This window comes from Peromyscus eremicus, chromosome 3 (assembly GCF_949786415.1).
Source record: "Peromyscus eremicus chromosome 3, PerEre_H2_v1, whole genome shotgun sequence".
Taxonomy (NCBI): Eukaryota; Metazoa; Chordata; class Mammalia; order Rodentia; family Cricetidae; genus Peromyscus; species Peromyscus eremicus.
Window position 1 is genome coordinate 111522805 of NC_081418.1, and position 24889 is coordinate 111547693.

The following is a 24889-nucleotide window of genomic DNA, read 5'->3' on the forward strand; positions in this document are numbered from 1 at the left end:
CCTCGAACTCACAGAGATCCACCAGCCTGTCTCCCTAGTGCTGGGATTAAAGGTGTGCACCTCTACTGCCTGGCCCCTTTGTTTTTGTTTTGTTTTATTTTTTTTATGAGAGTCTTAGTTGCTTTTTTCTTTCGGGGGGGGTCACTTGCAACAAAGTATTGTTACGGTAAAGGTGTTCACAGTGGCTTTATCTTCTCTTACTCCTAATGTTACAAGCTAGCAATTCCTGACTTGTAAAATTCTTATATTAAAAAAAATCAAGTGAAAAATTCATCCGAGGAATAAATTGAGATCTGAAAATAAAAGCAGAGTATGGCATACAGAGATGTGCTTCTCAGGCAGATGTAAAATTAGAGTTGTGTATGGCGAAGGGCTGTGGCCAAGAGACGGGGCGGAAATGCTGCTCTGAGCTCATCTGGTTTGGGATCTTTAACAAGTGTCCCCTCCTCTCTAGCCCGAACTACAGAAGAAGGGACTCTGGGCTTCTGGCCTCTTCCCAAGCTGACTTTGAAAAACTCAAAGGTAGAATTAGGAAGCCCTGGGTAGACAAAGGTCAGAGAGACTTGGCAGGGAGCTGTGGGTGCTCTGAGAAAGCCATTGCTGGGCCTGGGCCTGGGGCAATGGGATCCTGTGACACAGGGGGTCTTCTAGAGTAACGGCTTCAGCTAGGTCTTAAAAACGTGTCATGGCAGCCCTGGGAGAAATAAGGTGGCATTTCTTATTAAAAAGGAATGAAGGGGTTCCATCTGAGACCCCGAGAGCGCTCACTCTCTAACACACTTGGCCATCACAGGACTATTCAATGCCAACCTCTAGCATGAGTCTCAAGGGCTCCACTCTTTGGTGTTTCTAGGACCATGCTAGCCAGTACAATGCCAGGCAGACCCTAGGGATCCTTGTCTACAATGCTGCTGAGGTCATCCATGCAGACTCCGATGGGAGGCACAAGAGAGGGGCTTGCAAAGAACCTGATGTTCTCGGGGCTTTATTTACCTGCTAAAAATGAAGCCGAGCATTGATTGCCACCGCAGCTAAAAATAGACACTTGTCACCTATTGTGAACTTCTTACAATGCAAGTAAGAAAAATCAGAGATAGGAAACCTGTCACTTCTCACAGGATCTGCTTTTAAAAACCTGTACTGTCACAGACAAATACATTCTGTTCTCCAACAGTTCAATCTTTGAACTAATTACGTGTATTTGTCTGTAACACATGAGATTTCAAAAGGAGTTTAAAACTAAATAAACTATGTAGACAAAGGGGCTGTGGAGACTTGTTAGACCAGGTCAGGGCACAGTCTGGAGAAGTCATCGATGTCACTGGCATCTGAGAACATTCCCACCGAATCAGTCCTGACGCCCATCAATCTTAGTTCTTTCGTTTTGATTGACATCCTAGGGCCACTGAGCCTCCCCCATCCCAGAGCAAAGAGACACAACAGCCTATTTAGCAGAACACAAAGGGGTAGGGGGAGGGAGAGAGAAATCAAAGCTATTAACTCCCATTTGTCTACTCTTGGAATCTGACACAGACTCAAGAACAAGCAAACACTTCCACTGGCAACTGTTTCTAATGCACAACTCTGTCACGTCAGCACAAGAACCAGAGGCCACTCTGCAGGACACAGGACAATAGCGACAGGAATCCCCCAGGTTGAACCCATCAGCCTCCAGTGAAGCTTTGAGGATGAATGGTTTTCTGAACTTTGGTGGGAAGACAAAGAATGTGCCCTGATAAAGGTGCTGGCTGACCTCAGTACTCCCAGGACTCTTTACCTCTCCGCATGTGGAGCCCGGGCAGCCTTCTGAGTGTGTGGAAGACACCCCATTCCCTGACAGGAAACATAATGGCTACCTTTCCAGTGCAGAACAGCTAAAACGCGGGGAGGAGACAGGTGTTGCTAATAAACTATGCCTCCAGTTTCACCTGGACAGAGCCTAATAAATAAAAATTTATTTATTTATTTATTTATTTATTTATTTATTTATTTATTTATTTATTTATTTATGTCTTTAGTGTTTCTTCTTATGTCTTTTCCTTACCCTGGCCCTTCCATATCTTAACATAGTCACAGGACTTGTTGCTTCCTATAAATATCACTTTGGATTTAATTTTTTTTTAATCTATTCTGATCTTTGAGTCATGATCTCCTAGACAGCCCAGACTGGCCTTGAACTTTCAAACCTCCTGCTTTAGTATTCTGAATGCTGGAATTTCAACCGCATATATCACAACAGCCTAGGAATTAATTTTAACATGGGGTGGGGGCTGAGGCAGGGGAAAATGTGGTGTTAGCCATGGTTATTGTTCACAATTATGAAAACAAGCATGTATTATTTTTGCCCTTATTAAAAGAATTTTTGTGGGAAAGGGGGTTAGTATCTGGACTCTGCTTCCGAATAAGAGTTTAAAATAACCAGTCAGGTAGCTAATCCCAAAGTGGAATGTGACCAGAGAACTTTGGTACCAAGGTTTTGATTCTCAGACCTGCATGGCCAGCTTGGAGTGGTTGGTTTAAGGCCTTCAGGGGTTTAGTTAATTCCTCTCACCTTCCATGATGGCGACATTCCTTGATCCTCTTACAGATGGGTAAGTTGAGGCTTGGGAAGCCAGGCACCACAGTCACAGTCACAGACCTCATGAGATAGGGTACCGGAGGGAGAGGGAGGAGCTGGTCTCCTCAGGCAGAGCTCAGTGCTCCGCTCATCTGGGTGGGTTTCTCAAAGCAGATCTCTGAGGAGCTTTGGGGAAAGCTAGTTCCTCTGTCCACCAGCAACCAGCTCTGTGAAGGGCTGTGAATGAGCAGGACTGTGACCAAGGCCTGGGAACAATATGCTCAGGACCACAATGACAAAGTCACACACATGTAGAATAATAGGTCAGAGGCCATGGTGGAGGCCATAGGAAAACCCAAGCTCCCTGTATTATAAGAAAGGAAGGACGCTCCCCATTAGAGCATAGAACAGGCTTGAAGGAGGTTCTTGGCTTTCCCCAGGGTCTCCTTAAGGGCACACAGCTGGGGATTCAGGCCAGGGCTCCAGAGGGACATGGGGCTGGGTGGCCACAGCACAGAACACACATGTCAGAGAACCAGGCAAGATGGCACTGGAGGAGTTCACAGGGAGAGGGGGGGCCGAACCCCATGTATTTTGCTCTTTGTCTGAATCTAAAACACAGCTTTAAGTTATTAAGCATTCTGGAATGGCACAAGCATTTTGGGCACCGCAGTCAGGAACAGAAAGATACTTGGGGGGGAGAATCTTCAAGACAAATGTCAGGAATGAGAAGCATCGGGTCCTTGTGACCTCACTGCCTCCTTCAGGGTTCACAACCATCCCTGGAGTGTCCCTGCGGTACCGGCCTGTGCCTGCTGCTGGCAAGGGATTGGCTGCCCTCAAGTCAGTCCTATATAACAGGAGCTCACTGTTACACAGACTGGTGCATTCTACCCGCTTATTAAAGGGACCACCTATGGGACCTTCACTGCCATGTGCTACGAAGGTAGGAACCCCCTTTTCCGAAGTCTTTCAGGAAAGGGCATCAAGCACCCCCAGAACAGTCAGGGGACCATATTCTGTGCAGCAGCCATTCTTCTAAATATAGAACACAGAGCAATCACACGAAGGAGGCAGGAGATGTCCTTGGATGCTCCACACAACAGGCGGATGACAGAGCTGCTAAGAGGGTTTTGCGTTGAAATCCTGAGCTCCCCGATTTAGCAGAAGGCTCCCTCTGCTCCCTCACGTGAGTGGGCTGCGGGTGATTGCATTCCGAGGCTTACCACTTCACCTTGTCCCAGGCCTGCCTTCACAGGTACATAAATAATTCCCTGGACTCTGGGAGTTTCTTTTTTTAACCCCCGTGGAAATAAATTTCCTTATCCAAACTTGAGCTATCTCTAACATTTGCCAGATCTCCCAGGCCGATTTCTTTTCCTTTTTTAAACTCATCTTCACGGCAGGAACATAAAAGGGGGCGATCCATAAACATTTCAGGCGCTTAATATACTGCTTCCTCTAGGTTGCTCGAAGCGGAAACGCTGCTCTGGAGACGAGGTGGGCATCTCTCAAAGTCATCAGGAGGGCTTGCCATGCACTTGGCCACAGCTGAAATGTGTTTTAATAAGGCCCTTCTCCTTTACAAGTCCTGTTGCCTTTCAGCTCCAGCCCTCAGCCCAGGCTGGGAGGAAGATGGCTCTCAGATATCCTTTTGTTACTTTAATCGGAGCCAGAAGGGCCGTATTGACTTTCGGCCCGTGGGGAGTTGTAGCTCTTTAGTATCTATCTCATCCAAGAAATCAAGTTTGATTAATTTGTCATCAAGCAAAATGTGTGATCCCCTCAGAGGCAAGCCTTTGAAGTGGAAGGATTGGGCTGGAGGCCCAGGTCAGGAGGCGACAGGCAGCAGTGGTGTCCCAGGGACTAGCCCACAGAGGCACAACCGTCTGGCCTGCTCACATCGACACCACTGCTTTTACTTTCAAAACCGTTTTCCACGCAAGTGGTCTAAGTGGGCTCCTCCCTGGCAAGGGCTCCCTTTTGTTGTCTTTGTTAAAACAGTGTGATCAGGGCTACACAGAGCAAGGAAGGTCTAGGAAACGTTAAGCCACTCCACAAAGCCTTGGGGTGGTAGGATGTGACCTCCCACCAAACTTAAAAGCCCGCTGAGAGCGGGAGAGTCATAGGGCTGAACCGGTGTCAGCCTGTGCTTCCGGAATGAATATGGAAGGGGTCTCCCGCTGGGTCACGGGGCAGATGCTCGTTTATGATGCTCCGGTCTTGTTAACCTGCACTTAGTGGAGTTCCTGATTTGCTGGAAATGCGTAAGGTAGTGACCCTGAGATAGTTAAGCCTGGACTTCGTGTCACATTTCTTGTTCAGGTGCTATGTATGGTTTATAAGGAGTTACAGGGCTTTTAAAAATTACAGAGTAAGCCATCTTGATACATTCCTCAGTGTAAGAACCCCACTGTTAACATGCTGGTGCATGGGCCTTTTTATGACTGTTACCCCTCGGGTGTATACATAAAGACCCAGTGAATTAGGGAGCAAAAGTCAGGGGCTTGCTAGGCTTTTAAAGAGGTCTGGGAAGCGCCAACAAATTACAAACAGCCTTTGTGGTTTCTGACTCCAGTGTCTAAACTGTTATTAGAGAATTCTAAAATAATAAGGAGCTTAGTGAATTCACTCAGCTTTAGAAAGCTAAGGCCATTTTGAATTGAAAACAAAAGTAAACTTTGCTTATGACAACATTAAAACATTTCAGTGGGTCTGTACTGTAGGCCACATACGGGGAACTCCAAGATGTTAGAGTTCATTTCTTCCCCTTTTTAGGTCTAGTGGCCCCATCTTAAGGATATTTCTCTAAATTCTAAGCTCCATGAAGTAGAGAGGATGTGCTGTTTGTGTTTTCTGGGCCTAGCACACTACAGCTGATCAGCAATCACTTGATGAGGGAGTGAGTCAATATAGCATTGAGAAATGTGCTATAGAAATGCCCATCAGCTTTCCTGTAAGCTGTCAGTGACTGAAATAAACACACGCAGGAGCCTGGGGATAGATGGCTCAGTCCATAAAATACTTGTCATGCATGTTTTCGGACCTTGGTTCGATCTCCAGGACACACAACAAAGACCCACGTGTAGTAGGTAGTACATGTTGGGCAGAAAGCAACTGGCAGATGCGAGGGGGCTCCCGGCCAGCCTCATGTCCCAGGAAAGGACCCTGTCTCCAGAAAACCACCCAAGGATGTCCTGTCACCTCCACGTTGCATGCGCATGCATATCCACACACGCATACACCCTGACGATGGTAATAACCACATTCACATCACACAAAGAACTCTGGAGACCATCCAGCAGTGGTCTCACAATCACACGTTTAGGGGCCTATAATCCACAGTGGACAATACAGGGCTTGCGTTTTACCATGTATTTGTCCAGCGGAGAAAACCTTTTCATATACTGAACTTCCTTTGCATACTCCCAAGAAATGCCAATAATGCTGTTGGAAAATAATGCACTGGAAAGCTCATTTAGGTTTTAATCTTGCTCCTGGCAAACCAACTCGGAAAGCAGGTACACAGAACCCAACGAAGGGGACGATTTGGTTTTCCCTAGATGGCATGACCAGGCACAGTGATCTGTAGCTTTGGCCAGAGTACCAAAGACTCTCGTGGTATCCTAACCAGATAAGCTGGGTCAGCACCTCAAGTGTCAAGTGAGCAACCTTCCCTGTATCAGCCACTCTCGGTACCACCGGACCGAACCCAGAGAAGCGCCTTCTGCTAATTCTCTACCCAATGCAGTCCCCAGCTGCTCCCTTCCTATGTTATTTATTTCCAAGCAGCTGACTTCTCCCTCCTAACGATGAGGAAGCTGTGACTCAGAGCAGTTGAGTAACTAGCTCTAGGCACCAGCTAATAGGATTTGAACCCAATAATTAAGCTCCCTGCATTACATCCAGTTTGCTTTCCGATGGTTCACAACCAAGGCCAAGTTGTGCATCCCAGGTGGGTTCAATTCAGAGTCTCCTGCGATCATCCCGTTGCCTTAAGTGGAAAAACCTCTAAAACTTCAATCAGGACAATGGTACTCTGGTCAAGAAATCAAGTCGGAGCATCTCTGTTCTTCTTTTTAGTCTCGGATAGAAGCATTCACAAACACAAACAGCTAAAGGTCACCAGTGAGCAGTGGGAGAGTGAGTTTTGCCTGATCCATCTGTGCTGGGATAATCCAGAGTTGGCCGTGAATATGTTTAAGGGCCTACACGCTGCAGCAGTAATTTTTCACCTGCCATCCACAGCAGTCAAACGTGTTATTCTTGTACATTCTCCGGAGAAGAGTGTTAGGCATGTGTGTCTACAGATTGGGCACTCAATAAGTGAGACAGAAAAGCAAGCTTCAAATGTAAGTGTTTTTAATTCCCCGTTAAAACCTTGAGAAAATAAGCAAGTGTGTGGAGGGGGCCCGGGATGGAAACTATTTTCAAGACTGACTTGCTCACAAGGATCTGCTGCTCAAGGCAGGTGAGAAAATGTGTAATTTTGGGGGGTGAGGCATTGACGGCAGCAAAGGCTGGGCCCGTGCTCTTCAGGCAGAAGGTTTGGGGATCCAGTTGTGACCCTTTCCACAACTACTTATGTGACCTTAAGCAGACAGACACTTCATGCCTCTGGGTCATTGCCCCATCCGTAATGTGAATATTTTGCATGAGGCCAGAAACTTTTCCATCTTTTTCTTAAAGCTACAGATCCTTAAAAAGGGGGCGGGCATAAGGAATCTCGAACGTCTTGCCTTTGGGAATCTTCAGTTTCTATCAAGGCCCTAGCATCAGAACAAACTAGAGCCAAGTGACTCAGGAGAACAATCAAGGCAAGTTGGAGCTCGGCAATGGACTCACTTGTGACCTTGGGCAAGTTCCTTCACCTGTCTTAGCTTCCACGTCCACATACAGAAAATGGGAGTAATGGCATGGGGGAGTCATCTATGCGACTAGATGGTATGCCACTCAATACATGTTAATATTGTTATTGACACTATATTTATGAGCACAGGAACACAGCCACACTATAGCCAAGGCATGTCAAACTTTGCCCAGACACTGACTCACAGGGTCAGCCAGGGCTTACGAGACACAAGCAGAATTTCATGGAGTCAACCTCCTAGCAATTGCTCTTTGAAGCCCATAAACCTCTGTTAGCATTTTTGACCCTATGATGCTGTTTTTATTTTTTAAGAAGACACGTTCAAAACACCGGCATCTTGTCCTTTGTAACTAGGGTATCTGGGGGATGTAGCTTCCAAAGGGAGTCCATCTTCACCCCCATCATTCTTCAGTATGAAAGGAGGATCATGTTAAAACCTTGCTCTGGGTCCAAACTTTATAGAATCCTGTATGTGCAGTAAAACAAATGGTTTCAGTTCCCTGAGCTGCACAGGAAATTGGGGAGTAGGAGCCTGTCCACATCCTCACCGTGGGGAGGGTACAGAGTCAGCCACACCATCTGTACAAACTGCGCAGAGTTCAGCATGCTTACAGTTAGGTTAGAAAGGCTTATGATTTATGCTTGCTAGTTAAATATGCTTATGATTTAAACTTATTTTCTCTGGCAAGAAATAAGCTAGTCAGCACCGTACCCTAGCCAGATGATGGGAAATAGAAATATATTTCAATGATATATATTTGAACTTGCTGAGCCTTGTAAAAGCTACTGTTTTCTTTTCTTTCTGTAACAAAAGACCTATCAGCCTGTAGGATTCCAGAAATTTTTGAGCACATTCATTAGTGAAAGCACTTAAAAGTTTCTTTTGTTTTGTTTTGTTTTCTTAACAGTAATCATCACACTGAAAGAATCACTGAGAAAGAGAAGGCATGCATGCATGGTCTCAGCCTCCCAAACACTGTCCATGAGGTGGGAAGGCAGAGCCTGTGCTGACACAACAACCAACCGACAGCAAGTTTCAAAAGCACATCAGTACCCGCTAGATGATAACATCAACAGAGCATGCAGAGCCATGGGAATTGGACTCCAATCTGAGGAGGCAGTGTGACATTCTAAAGTCTTCTGTGTTATGCCCTGCCCCTCACAGATTTCATTAAGTGTGCTGTGTTAAAATTAATTGGGCATCACACTCATAATCTTGAATTGCTTGCTCCTGTAGGAAGACAGGAAAGCATAGAGATGAATAGAAGACACAAGGGTTTTCAGGTTTGGTTTGTTTCTTTTTGCTCTGGAGGGGATGCATTGTGCAACCAGAAAGGAAGAATCAATTCATTTTGCTTCCTTAGGTGGGACAACTGAACCAACCACATGGACACATTGTAGCACCCAAAGAGAAACAAAAGTAGTAGACTTAATGTACTTAAGCTATTCTGAATAAAAAGCTAAAAAAAAAATAAAAGGAATTTGAATATGCGTAATGTTTTCCATGAGGCCAAGATGAGTCCTATAGCAACTGCATTCATTCCATAAACCAGAAACAAGGAGTCACCTAGAATCTGCTACATGCTGAGCACTGAGAAGGAGCTCCACGCACATTAGAGCCGTCCAGTAGAGCACTGTGCTGGAATAAACATGGATATGAACACCACCAGACATATATTTGAAACACGGTTAAGATTAAAATAATGCAACTGCATGAGATTTTAAACCCAGAAGGTGAAAAAGTATTTTTTTTTGTATGACGAGGACCCAAATCTAGAGTAAGAATTAGTGGCTATAGATGAGCAAAGATCTCAAAATCAAGTCCCGACAAACAGTAACTCTTAGGCATGCTCTAAATTTCTTTTCTTGAAAAAAAGAAGGAACATAATAAATTCATAGCCATAGAGTCCCAGATGCAAAAACAGCAAAGACTCTGGTAAAAATAAACATTTGCACCAAACATATAAATCACGACATTTTTGATGGGAAGAACACAGGCTCAACTTACCTTACCGCTGCAAAAGGCTGGAATAAAAATCACTGGCTTATAGAAGCAACTTTCACATGTATCTGAACATCAAACACACACAGATATAAAATAAAAAATAACTAGAACAGAAAAAGTTTTCAGTCTGACCTTAAAAATACTGAGCAAATCACTAGATGAGACCAGATCAAAAGGAAGGGCATTACACCAGCTTGTAGCCAGATGTGAAGGGGTCCCAGACTGCACAGGGCACAGATGGTATAAAATGGGGTGGTGGAGGAGGGGGGAGGGGTGCAAGTACATCTGAAACATGAGGCAAGCAAACCTGGTTTGGCTTACACAGGTAAGACGGCTTGAAAGAATGAATCACTTTCAAGCCAACTGATAAGCTTTTAAACGTGAGACAAATGTTACTAGAGGCCTCCAGCTGAAGTGTGTGCAACACGTTTAAATTTGAAATTCTCTTGTGTACTAATTCAATGGGAACAGATGCTCCCAGAGGGTACATGCAAGGTCATGGTGACTTAGGGTTAGTGAATACCATGGAGCCAGCATCAACTGGGCTTAAAAACACATACAGTGGTGGAAAGCCCCATTACCTGGTTACAGTCTGTGAAATTTGAAGGGAATTTAATATTCACTCCCAAAACATCTGCGCTTGAGAATAGCCTGTTACATGTGTATTAATGGATTCAAAGTCTTCAATAGCTCTCATTCATTATATAGTGATAAAACTACACTCTGTTCTTTCTTTTTACACTTTGAATAAAAACTGCTTCTTTGCAGGTAACAAGACAATAGATACATTAATTGCCCACTAGAAACTCAGAAGCACTGATTTCAGGATCACTTTTGTAACACAAAGTTGCCAGTTTAACAAATCCCAAATCAAACACTTCTTCCCAAACAGATGTTCAAGAAAAAAACATCCAACCTTAATGTTCCAAGTTGAATCTGGAAGTGTGTTTCATTAAATGAATGAGTCAATTGTTTGTTGTTGTTGTTTTGTTGTTGTTGAGGCAGCAACCAAAACAGTAACATGTAACACACATTCCTGCAAACCCATGACTTCAGAAGGACACAGAGCATAGAATATCCAAAGGCCAGTTTGTTGGATATTCTAAGAAGCACATCTGACACACACAGATACAATGAGACTATAAATTTCCGTAGCAATGATGGACAAAGAAGTATTGACTTCCTGATGACCTATGCTTACCATCCACATGCTCTGGGGAATGCCTGTTTGATTCTTTTTAACACTTGGATGTATTAAAGACTCCCTTCAGTTTAGTAACAGCTTGGCTAAGCTACGTTTAGAAAGTGACAATTAATTTTAGTGGAAACTCATTCCCAGGCTACTTTGATAGTCCTCCGAACAGTTTTGCGGTATTTTACATGCACTTTTATAGCTCTGTAACATTCATTTAATCTTGTTCAATGATGCTGAACCCCAGACGCCATAAGACATTATAGAAAAGTAGTTACTGCACATATGGAGTAGCTACTTTTTTTCTGAACATTAATTTTTCTTCTCTTAACAGGCTGAAATGTTATTTAGAAAAGAGAAAAGCCATGGCTCTGTATTAAAGGTTTATATTATGGACTTCCAGAAATGGGCTACTTATGATTGCTGTGGTCTTAGTCACAAAGTTCTTATTTATGAGTATCTTCTATTTAAGTAGTAATGGTTTTCCCCAAGAGTGCTGGTGTTTACCCTCCTATCAGGGTGTCTGGGAGAGCTTGGATGGGTGTTCCTCACCTGCCATATGCAGAGGTTGGATGCAATCAGAGGTTCTCTAAGTCAGGTCTCAAGACCTGCATGGGCTAGCTCAAAACGCAGATGCCCAAAGCTCCAGGGCAGCTGAGGAATGTGCTTGATAAGTTAGCACCCCAGTGGTCCTTCTGCGCGCTAAGCAGTCAGACACACTGCTGAATGATCTCGAAGGTCCCTTCCACTCTCAAATTCCATGTCTTTGGGTTTTCTTTTAAATCTTGAGTTCTGTCAGCACCATGAAGGATGATGATGCCTTCTGGGCTCAGCAGATTAACTAAATGTAAGAAGTCTTAAAAAAACAAAAAAACAAAACAAACAAACAAAAAAACCAACCCAGAAAAGCTAACCTGCAGTAGTCTAGTTAGATGGTTAAGGAATCAGTTCGGGTTTTTTCCTTGAGAGGGTGAAAGGGAACCCATCTTTCTGCCCTAGTAGCTCATTTTCCAAGGGATTTTTCTATTCATTCTCTCTTCCCTTTTACTCTGTGACTCTTCCTGGCTCTTGAGATACCCATCCAGGCTTTACACAGCCCTGAGCCACCAAACTCTAAAGAGTAAGTTGAGGTGATCTCAATAGTAAGAAACAAACCACATACAGGCAGTCCTCTACTTTCATCTAATATAGGAGAGGAGAACGGCAGCTTTGCATTCTTAAAGGAATTCTGTAATTATCTAAAAAAAAAGGAATCCTCATAGTTTGTCATCATTAGTCATGCTAATCAAATATTGATAAAACACTCCCTGTATTCCTATGTTTATTTTTTCTCTTTATAACTACTTCAAAGGCCAAGGAGAGGCTAGGAGCTGAGATCTTTAAAAGCGTGTCTGGAGCATTCTATCTGCGATTCGTTTTTTTTATTAGGCATATGAGAATTAAATGTCTATCGCTAAATATGATTTGTATGTAAAGCAAGTTTTGTAATGTTCTCTTGCGGCATGTAGCAAGATCTTAAAATAATCCCACACATAGCAGGACTCATCCCGCCTCTGGTCCAGAGCCATCAGCTGGGAGGCAGCGCCACCATGTGATCATTGTGAATGCTGTCAGGTTTGTGTAAGGAGGAAAGTTGGGATACTCGGGGAGTGGAGCATCCGACAGCAGAGATCCACTTCTTGTCACACTACAATGGTCTCTAGACCCCAAATCTAATGCCAGTCAGTCAGGGGAGTGAGTGGGAAGGAACAAGCAGCCGTTGACATGAGGAAGTCTGAGTATATGTTGTTACTACAGCCAGAGTGGGTCAGAGGTGACTTGGTGGGGAGGATAGGGCTGACAGACAGGAAGACTGTCTTCCCCATGTGGAACCCTGTGTAGATTACTGTTCACAGACTTCAGTGCCCAGCTCTCCTGATGGCTTGATCTCCATCCTTCAAACTGGGACAAGTTGAGTCAAGGCTCAACTACTATATTGTACGTTGTGTCTACCGGATGCAATTACATCTAACGTGCCTTCCAACAGTGAAGTTTCATGACTGCACATACAGTGTAGACATGCTAAAGCAAAGGGAAGTCTAGAACTTAACCTTATGGTTTCTCGGAGTCTTGTTTTTCTTCTCACGTTTATTCTCTGTCAGGGGAACCATGAATTAAATTACAGCATTGCAGGTTTGCTGGGCCAGTTCAGAAGCAGATAGCAGAGGTAAAAGAGCACATCTTAAAAACCTTCAGAAAGTGTTTACAAAAGTCACGGAAAGGCTTCAAGGACAAGTCCTTCACGACTACTACGTATCCTGATCCCATGGGTGCATCTTTCCCAATGTAAACAAGAGCCTGTAACATGGCAATCTAGGGATGATAGGATGGAGGAGAAAACGCACTGGTTTCTACCGGATTTCCTGGCTCTGCCTCACAGACTGAAGAGTTACTGGATAATGAAGCAAGCCCCTTGGCTTCTGTGTGGCTCTCTGCAGAGCAGACAGGGATGTACCCGCAGGACTCCGTTAAAGGACCAAGATTCTACTGGAGTCGACACTTGCCCCAGCAGTGGCCAACTGGCTGAACTGCTCTGACACCAAGTCACCTGCCCCCAAATGTTGCCCCCTGTCTCCCAGAGCATCGGCTTCTTTAAGGAAGACAATGAAAGGCTTTCAACTGCTTAAGTCAGCTTAGTTCTCACAAAGTCAATTATGACTAAATATTCAATTAAAACCATTTCCAAAGCCAAATTTGACAAAATCCACTCAAAGTAATCCAGATGACAGGTTCTGAACATTAGGCGGGCTAAATACGGCTCATGTTTAGTGTTTTCCAAAGAGAAGCGGTTGCAGAAGTTCACTGGGATGAAAATCTATTTTGTGTGCTTGTCATGTTTCATGTTCATGAACAATAGAAACTCGAAAGCATTAACGTGAGCCTAACATTCCTATTTATTTTATTTTATTTTATTTTTACTTCAAAAGCTACATACATGCAAAAATTGAACATGTCATTACAAATGTTTTAAATAAAGTTCAAAAATAAAAATTCCTCAAAATTTATTTACTTATGGAAATATATATATATATGACAATTATAATAAGGAAGTCAGTTATATCCTTTTTGCTAATCTATCAGAAAAATACTTATAAAAAGGAATTTCAATTCATGTCCAGAATAAGTTTTAAATCCTTGAGTTATACTTTTAAAACAAGTTTAGAAATTGTTCAGAGAGGTACACGTCATTTAGACAAACACGTCCTGGGATTTTTCTGGAAGTATCCAACACTTTAATGAGTGAAACTGTCGAGGGACTTGGGTTCAGAAGAGAAGCACTTTCTAAACTCTGACAGCTAATTATTTTGGCTGAGTGTTTAGCAATGCAAGTGGAGGCCACGACTCTTATAAACAGATGCTACTGAGAGCCATTTAAAATATCTAAACGGGGAATGTTAGTTACAAGTCCATGTGGGAGGCTTAGAGCAGCCCCCTCTCTCCGCTGGCCAACAGTGCAAGGGGAATTAAAAATTTGCCCTTTTGAGAAATATAGAAACCACACTGGTCCAATGGCCCCGAGTCCAAGCCAAGAGGAGGGAGGCCCTTTCACAGGGAACATCACCGGGAGGTGGGGCAAAGTTACAAGGGAGCAGGAACACCGGGGAGGAGCTGCAATTCTCTGAAAGGTTTTCTTCTACTGAAGCTACTATTTCTTTGGTAGTCTCATCCAATATCTAATAGCACAGTTAATAGGAACGAGATGCACTCAAGTTCAACTGTGTGAGTGCCCCGGTGCTTCCTGAAACAGTGTGCAAATGATGGCCACACTGGAAGGCCATCCATTTTCAGAAAGGACACACGACCGGGGCAGGAAAGAGGGATCACTTAACACAAGGTGTGAGAATTGATGTGGAAGGTTCTAAGTGGGTAAACATGTGGGAACTTAGGAAGAAACTCCATTCCACACAAGTAATAAACATGGCCTCTTCTGTGAATCCGAAATACCAGGTTTCCTCTCTGGACAAATCACGGGGCTTCTGTTGAAAAGGCCAGCTTGGGATTCTGGTTAGAAATACTTGCACAGTGGGCCCCCAAATCCTAGAGTTTGATTTTGAGCCTGACACTCAATTGTGATTAAAGATTTCATGTTAGGCAAACCAACAATTTCTTTTCCTTATAGTGCTTTTTAAAAAGGGTTTAAGATGTGCGTGCTGTCAAGGAGTACGGTTTCTATGGAACACACACACAAAAGAAACAATGCCCAGCTCACAGTCTGCAGGCAAGTGTCACAACAATTTATCAGACAGGGGGTTTTGCTAGGCTAGGCTTCCTCCTGGTGCCCTGTGGCTTCACAGGCAGTCCCGTGGCGATTATGCAGATGTTCCTTAACAAGGTACAGGAGAACTACTGAAGGGGAGACCCAATTCTTATGCCTCAATGAAAGGGTGTGCAGAAAACAATAATTACCCTGAATAAGGACCCTTAGGGGGAGGGGGAAGAGTGCAAAGAACAGAGAATTTAGAAAGCTTTAAAAAAAAGTTTTCTTAAAAAAAAAAAAACAAAAAAACACCCAAGTGATATGATGGCAGAAACCCACAGGCTCTCCCCAACCCCACCTGCCACTCGGAGTCCTAACCGCCCAGTCTGCCAGGACAGAAACCCACTCTAAATGGACCAGCATCGGGCTTCGGCAAGTCTTCTCTTCACTCTCCCTCCTGTTAAGACCGTTTCCAAAACCAATCAGCAAAGGATAAAGAATTCTTTACAGAGTGCAATTAGTGTTTTCCACGTCCACCTTCAAAAGCATGATGCTCTTCATGGGCTAAAGGACAGAAAAAAACAAAAAGGAAAAGAAGGAAAGAAAACTTTAAGCAAAGGATGGGCCAACCCCCTCTAGGCATCTCATTCAGCTTCCCCAGATGTTGGCAAGAACTCAAATACCTTTTCTGTCTGTCTTTCTTTCTTTCTTTCTTTCTTTTTTTTTCTTGCCAGTAACTGTTAGCTAAGGCATGCATTTCCTGAGAAACGTAATAATGAAAATTAAAACAAGGAATAAACAAGCTATGGGCATGCTGCCTGCTTCTTCTTGCGGTGCCTCGAGGGGATGACTCATCCACACAAGCTGATGAGGAGAGTATGCTGGGCTGTAGGCAAACGCTACAGGGAAAATGAGCCCACAAAAATGCATGGGAAGGGGGGAACCTAGGATCCAAGACAGAGCCATTCACGAGTCTACCTTCAAGAATAAAATAACACAAAACAAAACAGAACCATGCAAGGGGGGGGGGGTGGATTACATTATGCCCCCTGCTTCTCAACACCTTCTGTGGGAAACGAAGTTTCATAAAATAATGCTTCTATTATTTTCCCCAACCCTCACCCCACACCTCAGGGGTTTCATAGTTTGTCTTGTGGAATTACTAATTAGGAAACTGACAATAAAAATTATGCTTTTCAAAAACTTAAATTTTTTAAACTGGAAGACAAGAAATGGGAGGCCCATGAGACACACAATATTAGCTGTAATGCAAAGGGCCAAGTTTGAGTTGAGGGTGTCTAGATGTCACTATGAGGCAAGGTCTAATCCATCCGGGGCTATTCAACCCAACTGCATCCACTTGCTCATCCAGGCAATAAAGGGAGACAGAGCTGAGTGCTCCACTTCACCTCCATATCTATCTCCTATTCTTGTTTTTAATATAGACTACCAAGGGAGAGGATGGCGGGAGAGCTGTCCTTCAAGACCATCCCAGGTAGCTACTCCAAGCAGCAATTCATCTAGATAAACCACTGGGAAAGATGCACCTTGTAACTCCCAGGGTGACTAGGATTGGTGACCTAATATCTGCCCAAGTTTAATTGCACATCTCTAACAACATCAACTTTCTAAGTATCGAATTTTTTAAATACTTTATTTGGGTATGTTTCTGCATATGCAGGTACACATGCATGTGTAGGGAGTAGTGTATGTGTGTGTGTGGCGGGGGGAGTAAGGGAGGGAGGGAGGCAAAGAATAATCTCAGCTGTTGATACTCAGATGTTATCTATCTCATGTTTTGAGACAGGATCTCTCACTGGCCTGGAACTTGTTAAAGGCTAGCCTGGCCAGCAAGCCCCAGAGGTCCACCTGTCTCTACCTCCCCAATACTGGGATTATAAGTAGATACCACCACACTCAGCTTTTTGTAGGTGTGTGTTTACATATATATGTGTGTGTATATGTGTATGCAGATGTGACATGCATGGTGTGTATCTGCATATGTATGTGGGGTGTGTGTGTGTGTGTGTGTATGTGGTGTGTGTGTGTGTGCATTAGCGTGTGTGTGTGTTAGCGTGTGTGTGTGTGTGTTAGCGTGTGTGTGTGTGTGTGTGTGTGTGTGTGTGTGTGTGTGTGGTGTGCATACATGCTGCATGAGCACCTGATTGTACTGGTGCACATACCTATGCCTCATGTCTAGAAGCTGAGGAAGGACACTGGGTGTCCTGCTTTGTCACCTCTGACAGACTCCTTTGGGACAGGCTTTCTCACTGAACCTGGGACAGGCTTAGGGCCAGAAAGCACTGGTGAGCCTCCTGTCTCTGCCTATACAGTGCTAGGGTTACAGTGTGTGTGGTAATGCCCAGCTTTTCACACAGATGCTGGGATGTGACCTCAGGTCATCATGCTGACCCAGCAAGTGCTGTTACCAACTGACCCATCTCTCCAGCCCTAGCCATTTTCTTTAGGGATTCATTTTTAAATTATATGTACTCGTGTGGGGGTGTGCACATGAGGGTGGGTGCCTGTGGAGTCCAGAACTGGGTGTCAGATCACCTAGACCTGGAGTTTCAGACAGCTGTAAAGAACCTGTCATGGTGTTGGAAACCGAGCTCACTGACTGCTGAGACCTCTCCTCAGGCCCTAGCCCAAGCTATTTCTAAATGTGGGTTCTGGAGATTGAACTTAGGTCCCCTTACAGAGTTAGCTCCTCAGCCCTTATTCCTATCTTTAATAAAGATGTCTTATGGCAGACACCAAATAAAACATAGTCTGGTCTTCAGTGAAATAGACTGTTTCAGGGCCAATTTGAGGAACCACAAAACGACAGCCATGCTGATTTGCAAATTATAAATCCAAAGGCAGTAGTGATGCAAAGATTTTCCTTATCTCTAGGTGTGTGGGGTCAGGATAGCCACAGCAGAAACACTGCAGTGTCAGTGGTCAGAAGTTAACAGCCAGCAGATGCATTGCAGTACTGTGAGCATCTGGGCATTGAGGGCCATTGGCCACCCCTGGAGCAACTGGGGAAAAAATTAGAGGACTTCTCAGATCCAGGAGTCAGCGGACTTTTAGTAGTAATTCATGCAATTCCTGACTGATGAAGAAGCTACACAAAATAGAGGCACAAATGAGTGCTTCTTCATGTAACCAAGCTACAGAAACTTGGTACTGATATAATTTCATGTGTCACACAACAGTTTCACTTTTTCCCAATCATATGCTTCACTCCCATGGAAAGACTGAGGTGGGGGGGTGGGGGCGGGAGCCGAGAGGCTGGCTCAGTTTCAGTTCCTGGCTTTCCAATCCCTGTTCTACACAGTGCTCACACTAGAGAAAGGCCTTTGTCCCTCAGCTTTCCAAGGAACTTAATGGAACCAGGGAGGGTGTGTGTGTATTAATTGTGAGTTTCTCCCTCAAATCTTCAATCTTGGATGGAAATCACATTAAGTGCCAATGTCCAGTTCCTCATCTGCCCACTGGAGGCCAGGACTGGGTATACTGGGATTCTCCCGGCATTCCAGTCATCTAGCCAGCTAGCTTCTACAAACTCCAGAGCACCAGGACCCTCCCTGTGAAGAAGACAAAGGTGGCGTGAACTGGCTCACCAGGACTGCCCCTCGCCCTATGAACCAGCTTCTGTCCAGCTCTCATTTCTCCAGGTCACTTCTGTAACACACGCTGGCAACCATGCCAAGTAGAGGACAGCCTGCTGCATGTCAAACGCAGCGCATTCCGAGTTTTAAACTGCACACTCTGAGCTTTTAAATGCTAGTGTGTCATCAAAAAGCAGTTTTCAGCTTCGAGCTGCAGCTAGCTCCTTCTGACTCACACACCTGACAATGTCAACTGCCTTCAGGGTGTCTCTTCAGCTTCCACTCGGTTGGTCTGAGTGCAACTTCCTTTCTCTTTGCTTGGTGCCCCACACCCCCACACCTCCTGTCAGCCACCCCAACAGCTAAGCAGTGAATCCTCTGCCCTTGGTCATTCTTTCGTGACTATGCCTTGGCCCTAAAGCTGGAGTCTAATGACCTAAGTAGATCCTGACTTCATGCTGAGCTGCTGACCAGTTGGTTAGCTGTCAATTTGTTCACAGAATTGTAAAGAAGAAGGAACCTTGGAGATCATCTGAGACCTTCTGGACACAGGTGAGAGAGAGTGAAACTGCTCAGGGACACAGCGGTGAAGTGTGGTAAAAACCCTGTGACTCTCAATGGCTTTCTCCTCCTCCGAGTCAAGTAGAGGGCAGACTCAAGTGTGGGCCCACTTGAACTCGGCACTGACTCACATTCCCTTCTGTAGTTTTTGCTAGTTACTCTTGTGGACTGGAAATCAGAAAACACTTTGGAGACCTTTTGATATCTGGGGTGAACTACAGTTGACATGTCCCTGTGGAGCATTAATGGTATCCATGTGCCTGTCCTGTCTCCACACTGCACAGCCAAGAGCAACTCTTCAGTGTGCATTTTCTGTCTCTTCCATTTTAAGCTTTCTATTACAGTGCAGAGGATCAGCACCCTCTAAGTGCACAGAGTGCAGGATCCATTTCTCTGCGTGGATCCTGATTCTTTGATGATGGCTACAAGACTCCTCCCAGGGAGGCCCGAGTTTTCATATGTGCTATAACACAAGGGCAATCACAAAACTGGAATTAGTTTAGCCTCTTGACAAGGACCAGGACTAGTGAGACAATGATGAAGTATATTTCAGAGATTCTAAGATGCCCCGTACTCTGTCCCCTGCGAATCTCAAAACCTCTAGAGTCAACAGTGCATCCTGGTTTAACTGAAAACCTTTTGTTATTTTCTTTCTTTAAATACTAAGATAATAGGATGTACTATGTGCAAGAGCACCTTAGAGTCAATGAAATACAGTAAGAAAAAAGTGGGTTAGTGACTACCAGAATGATTTGGGACAGAGAAAATCCATCGCAATGTGTGTGGGGCTATCAATCATTTCCTTTAACTCACTATTGAACGTGTAAGCCACCATTTGAACTACCAAACACCAGGTCAAAAGTGCTAAGATGTTTTCGTTATGGAAAAGATGACTGTCTCTAGAGAGCACACAAAAGCAATGAACACAAACCACAATGGAAACAATGGGTCCACACACCTGTTCACACCAAGAGTTGTATGTACCGCTGCATGTGAATTCTTGGTGACTTTGCCACAGTCACCATAATGAGGAAGTGGTAGCATTTAGGTAGAACTGTCAATCATACCTGAGTTCCCCCATAAACACAGATGTTAAACAGTGTAAGTTTCTGTGTAGGAAGGGATGATTGACCATCTGCCTGCCATTTCACTGACTGATTTTTGTGTGTGTGTGTGTTTGTTTCCTATTATTATTTCCAATAGGATATGATTATCTCTCACAAATTTAAGTGTAGGTTTAAATTTTTAAAATAACAGATACAATGTGTATTTGCTTTTTGGATTCATGTACTTAGGCAAGAACAAAACCTCATTTTAATTTCTGAAACTAAGCTTGATTAAAAGAACACTAAAGAGCATTGTGTTGAACTGTTTTCTGCAGGAATAGAGTTTTGAGTGATTCCGCCTTCACCTCATCTGCAATGTGCTTCTATCTCTAGAAGTCTGGTAGAAGAACCTTGAAAACAGTGATTGGAAATGAAGCCACTTACGTTTATAAAACACTGCTTTAAAAGATATGTGGGGCAGGAGTTCATGGATCTTCTCGAGCACAGAAGCTTCACCCACTAATGAGGCGTTGACATTCCAGACCTGGATGACATCCTCTCGGTCCCGAACACTCACACTGACCCCTATGACTTCGTCATCTGAGGGGAAGAGGAGGAAAAGGCAAGAATGAGTAAACAACTCCAAGCCAGTCTGGCCACATCTAAGCGCCCATCACTTTAGCTGTGAGTTATGGATAAGATAGGGACTTGTAAGTGACTGCTTCCATGGGGACCGCTGGGGAAAGTCAAGTCGGCACAGACTCTGCCAGAGCTGCATCACATTTAGCTGGGGACTCAATAAACAGAGTGTTCAAGCCAAATGAATTTTCCAGATAAGTAATTTTACCCTTTTTAACATGTTACCCAAAGCTTTCTGTCAATTTCTGACTCTGTTTTGAAGAGACTTTCTCTAAAATAGGTTGCATAATTCTCTGCCCTCTGAAAGCCAAGTGAACTCAGATGAACTTTTTGCTTGAAGCCTGGCCCTCTCTATTAAGAGCAGTAAGATGTTCTGTGACTTCCTGCTAAGTCTTTGGAGGTGTTGGGGCTGTGAGCGCTATCTGCTCTGAAACCTGCTGGACCCAGACTGTGTGTGTCCAGTGGCTCCTCTGCTTTGTGGGGTTTGTCTGTCTGTTCTTTTCCTATTCACTTTGCCCTCTGGTGCTTCCTTCTGTCAATCATCCCCTCAGACTGGGTTGAACCAAGGGTTAAAGAGCTGACAGCCACCTGTTAGCACTTCAGGTCAAGGAAGAGTGTCTGCTGAGTGACACCTTACCATGACCACAGTGAACGGTCAATAGGCATCAAGCTACACTGGTTACTACAGACTTTCTCCAACAGTAAGGCACTTGGCACGGAAGCACCTGAGCTGGCGGCCGGATGATGAGCCTCCTGTAGCATTATGTTCCTGTGCAGCCACTCTGTCCACGCTAACTGGCAGCAAAGTGAGAGAAGTGGGGGCCTTGGATTCCAACGTCTGCTTGCTCCTGACACATTCACAAGGCAGAGTCAGTTCTCTATCCTTGCACACTCTGCACCAGTAGGCAGCACACGAGAGAGAGGCATTAGCACAGCTAGGGAATTTTGTGTTAGCTCAGACACACTGCTGGTTTGCCGTCCCCCTGGAAGCTGAAATGGTCAAGCCATCCATTTTTCTACTTGTCTCCTGGACATGTGAACATGTTGAAAAAAACCACAAACAACAACCCGTATGTCCGTAAACTGCTGCATGACTAAGCAACATGAGGGTTATCCACTGATGTGTGCTCATGGTGACAACAGAGGTGGTGGTGGTGGTGGTGGTGGTGGTGGTGGTAGTGGTGGTGGTGGTGGTGTGGTGGTGGTGGTGGTGGTGGTGGTGGTGGTGTGGTCATGGTGATGACAGAGGTGGTAGTGGGTGGTAGTGGTGGTGGTGGTGGTGGTGGTGGTGGTGGTGGTGGTGGTGGTGGTGGTGTGGTCATGGTGATGACAGAGGTGGTGGTGGTGGTAGTGGTGGTGGTGGTAGTGGTGGTGGTAGTGGTGGTTGTGGTGGTGGTGGTGGTGGTGGTGGTGGTGGTGGTGTGGTGGTGGTGGTGGTGGTGTGGTCATGATGATGACAGAGGTGGTAGTGGTGGTAGTGGTGGTGGTGGTGGTAGTGGTGATGGTGGTGGTGGTGGTGGTGGTGGTGGTGTGGTCATGGTGATGACAGAGGTGGTGGTGGTGGTAGTGGTGGTGGTGGTAGTGGTGGTGGTGGTGGTGGTGGTGTGGTGGTAGTGGTGGTGGTGATGGTGGTGGTAGTGGTGGTGGTGGTGGTGGTGATGGTGGTGGTGGTGGTGGTGGTAGTGTGGTGGTGGTGGTGGTGGTAGTGTGGTGGTGATGGTGGTGGTGGTGGTGGTGGTGGTTGTGGTAATGGTGGTGGTGGTAGTGGTGGTGGTGGTGGTAGTGGTGGTGGTAGTGGTGGTTGTGGTGGTAGTGGTGGTAGTGGTGGTGGTGGTGGTGGTGGTGGTGGTGGTAGTGGTGGTGGTGGTGGTGGTGGTGGTAGTGGTGGTGGTAGTGGTGGTTGTGGTGGTAGTGGTGGTAGTGGTGGTGGTGGTGGTGGTGGTGGTGGTGGTGGTGGTGGTGGTAGTGGTGGTGGTAGTGGTGGTTGTGGTGGTAGTGGTGGTAGTGGTGGTGGTGGTGGTGGCTGGTTAGATGGCTCAGTCAGTAAAGCACTAGCTTTGCAAACACAAGACCTGAGTCAGATCCCCAGAATCCATGTAAAAAGACCTGAGTGTACGCCTGCAGTTCCAGAACTGGGAGAGCATACATGTAGGTTCCAGGGGCTTGGTGGGACCTACATGTTGAATATGATTTACATAGTGGCGTACCCAGTCTTCCCAAAGAAACCATTTTCTGTGAAATAAATCCCCCTTCTCCATTCCCCCTTCCCTTCCTCTTTGCCTGTTTTCCTTTATGAATGAATTTGACCATGGCTATGGGTGCACAATATGAACACCTTGTGAACACGTAAACGAGTGTTCAGAACCTGGCAAAATGAAGCTATGGTGTTAAAAGTTAGATTGATGGCATCGTATGAAGAGAAAGATAAGGGGGCACTGGTGGGCAAGAAGGCATTAATGTCCTGCTTCTTAATATATAAACTCACTAAACGAACATGATTATTTTGTGACCTGTCGCCAGGCTCCACAGCTGTGATGTTGGGATTTTCTGCACACTCATCACATTCAAACACAAGTTAAACAAAAGCAAGAAAGCATCCAGTTCACGGCCAACCTCAGAATCTCTCATGGCACCATGAAAAGCACTGCTCCTCATTTTGTTCTTTGATTTAAAATAATATGGTTGTCAGAGCTCAATGATAAATTTCATGTAAAAATAAAATTTCTACACAAAGAAAGAGGTGATCCAGCGTTTCACTCTCAAGAAGGGCCAGGACACCAGTTTTGGGGGAGATGTGAGTGTCCCCAATCCTTTGGGATTATCCTTTCCTACACAACTGGTTGTAGGTGAGGTCACCAACAGATGCCAAACAGGGCAAACTGTTTCAGTTTGGCTTGGCTTTGGCAGACAGGAACAGCTGAGCACAGCCCTTTTGCAAACAGTGTTGTAAAAAGCCCACGGCTCTTAGGAGAAGGCAGGTCCATGGTGAAATACATAAAGCCCCCATGGAGAATCAGTCAGCGACACCTGGACTGTGGCAGAGTTCCAGCAGCAGAACACAGTGGGGCCAGGAGGCCATTGTTTAAAGATGCTCTATAAGGGAGGCTGAGAAAGATTAACTGGTTGCCTCAAGTGACAGAGCTGGTTAATGGACATGGTGAAGGTTAATAGTTAATAGTGTCCTCCTTTCTAGTCAGCCACAGAAGAATTGGCCTTCTTTGCGCACTATTGGGTATTTGCTATTACTTATCGACTATTCCGGGACTTCTGTGTTTCTAGCTACACACAGGGTATCTTTGGGCTGTGTAGTGTAAAGTTGTTAGCCTTTCTCCACTGGAACAGAAGAAACCTGAACTTGTAAGATCATTTCATCTTAATACACATTTTGTCTGAAGTGAGTAAAAGCGGTGTGAAAGGCAGAATGCCTGAGCACCCCCTACCTCCCCTGAGGTGAATGTGAGATGGGTCATAGTGCCGTCAGGATGACAAGAGCTCTCAGAGACAGCCTAAGTCTGGTGCCAACTGACCCACGCGAGTTCACACACACACAAAACAACAAAACAGCAAAGACAGCAGATAAAACCCAGAACCAAAAGCAGCATGGAAGAGAATAAAAACAAAACAAACAACAACAAACGCCAAAGTCAATAACAACAAAAACAAAACAAAAAAACGCCACAAAATTTGGGGGAAAGAAGAGAAGAGATCCTGACATCAGCAGTGAACCCCTCTCTGAATGGTGAAGGAAGATGGTTCACAGAGAGAAGAGCTGGGGCTGTGGCAGAGCCCATGGCTGGATGCACAGGATCCAGGGTCCCAGCCCTAACACACACAAAATCATTGCTCTCAGAGGGGCTCCCTGAAAACCACTCAGCAGGGCAAAGCCTTCTCCAAAGGCAAGTCCCTGAAGCTCTTGTTTCAACCTCAGCTGAGAGCTTGTGGGCAGGAACAGTGAGACATCTTTGTTTCCCACTGTCTGCTTCTCTGAGTAGAGCCAGGAGAACAAGGGGAGGGAATAAACAGAGAGAAGGAAAGGACTGTTCTTATCCACCCACAGATCCCACTAGGCATGGCAGACACTTCCCCCTCCAGGAGATGAGACAGCCTCAGAAAGCCTACTACAAATCACGCTGGCCCACTGATGAAGAGTTCTCTTTTCTCTCTGCCTATTTATATTGGATGAATG

At 45.1% G+C, this 24889-nt stretch overlaps 1 protein-coding gene across 3 annotated transcripts in view; it reads right to left on the reverse strand.

Moving 5' to 3' along the window:
• Window positions 1-15176: 15176 nt before the first annotated feature.
• Eif4e3 (eukaryotic translation initiation factor 4E family member 3) overlaps window positions 15177-24889 on the reverse strand; it is a 70327-nt gene continuing 60614 nt past the window's right edge. For all 3 annotated transcript variants that reach the window (XM_059258281.1, XM_059258280.1, XM_059258282.1), the window contains 2 exons: window positions 20509-20664; window positions 15177-15425 (listed from right to left, as the gene is read on the reverse strand). In XM_059258281.1, coding sequence (XP_059114264.1) covers window positions 15379-15425; window positions 20509-20664 — 203 coding nt within the window. In that variant the 3' untranslated portion in view covers window positions 15177-15378. The remainder of the gene's footprint in view (window positions 15426-20508; window positions 20665-24889) is intronic.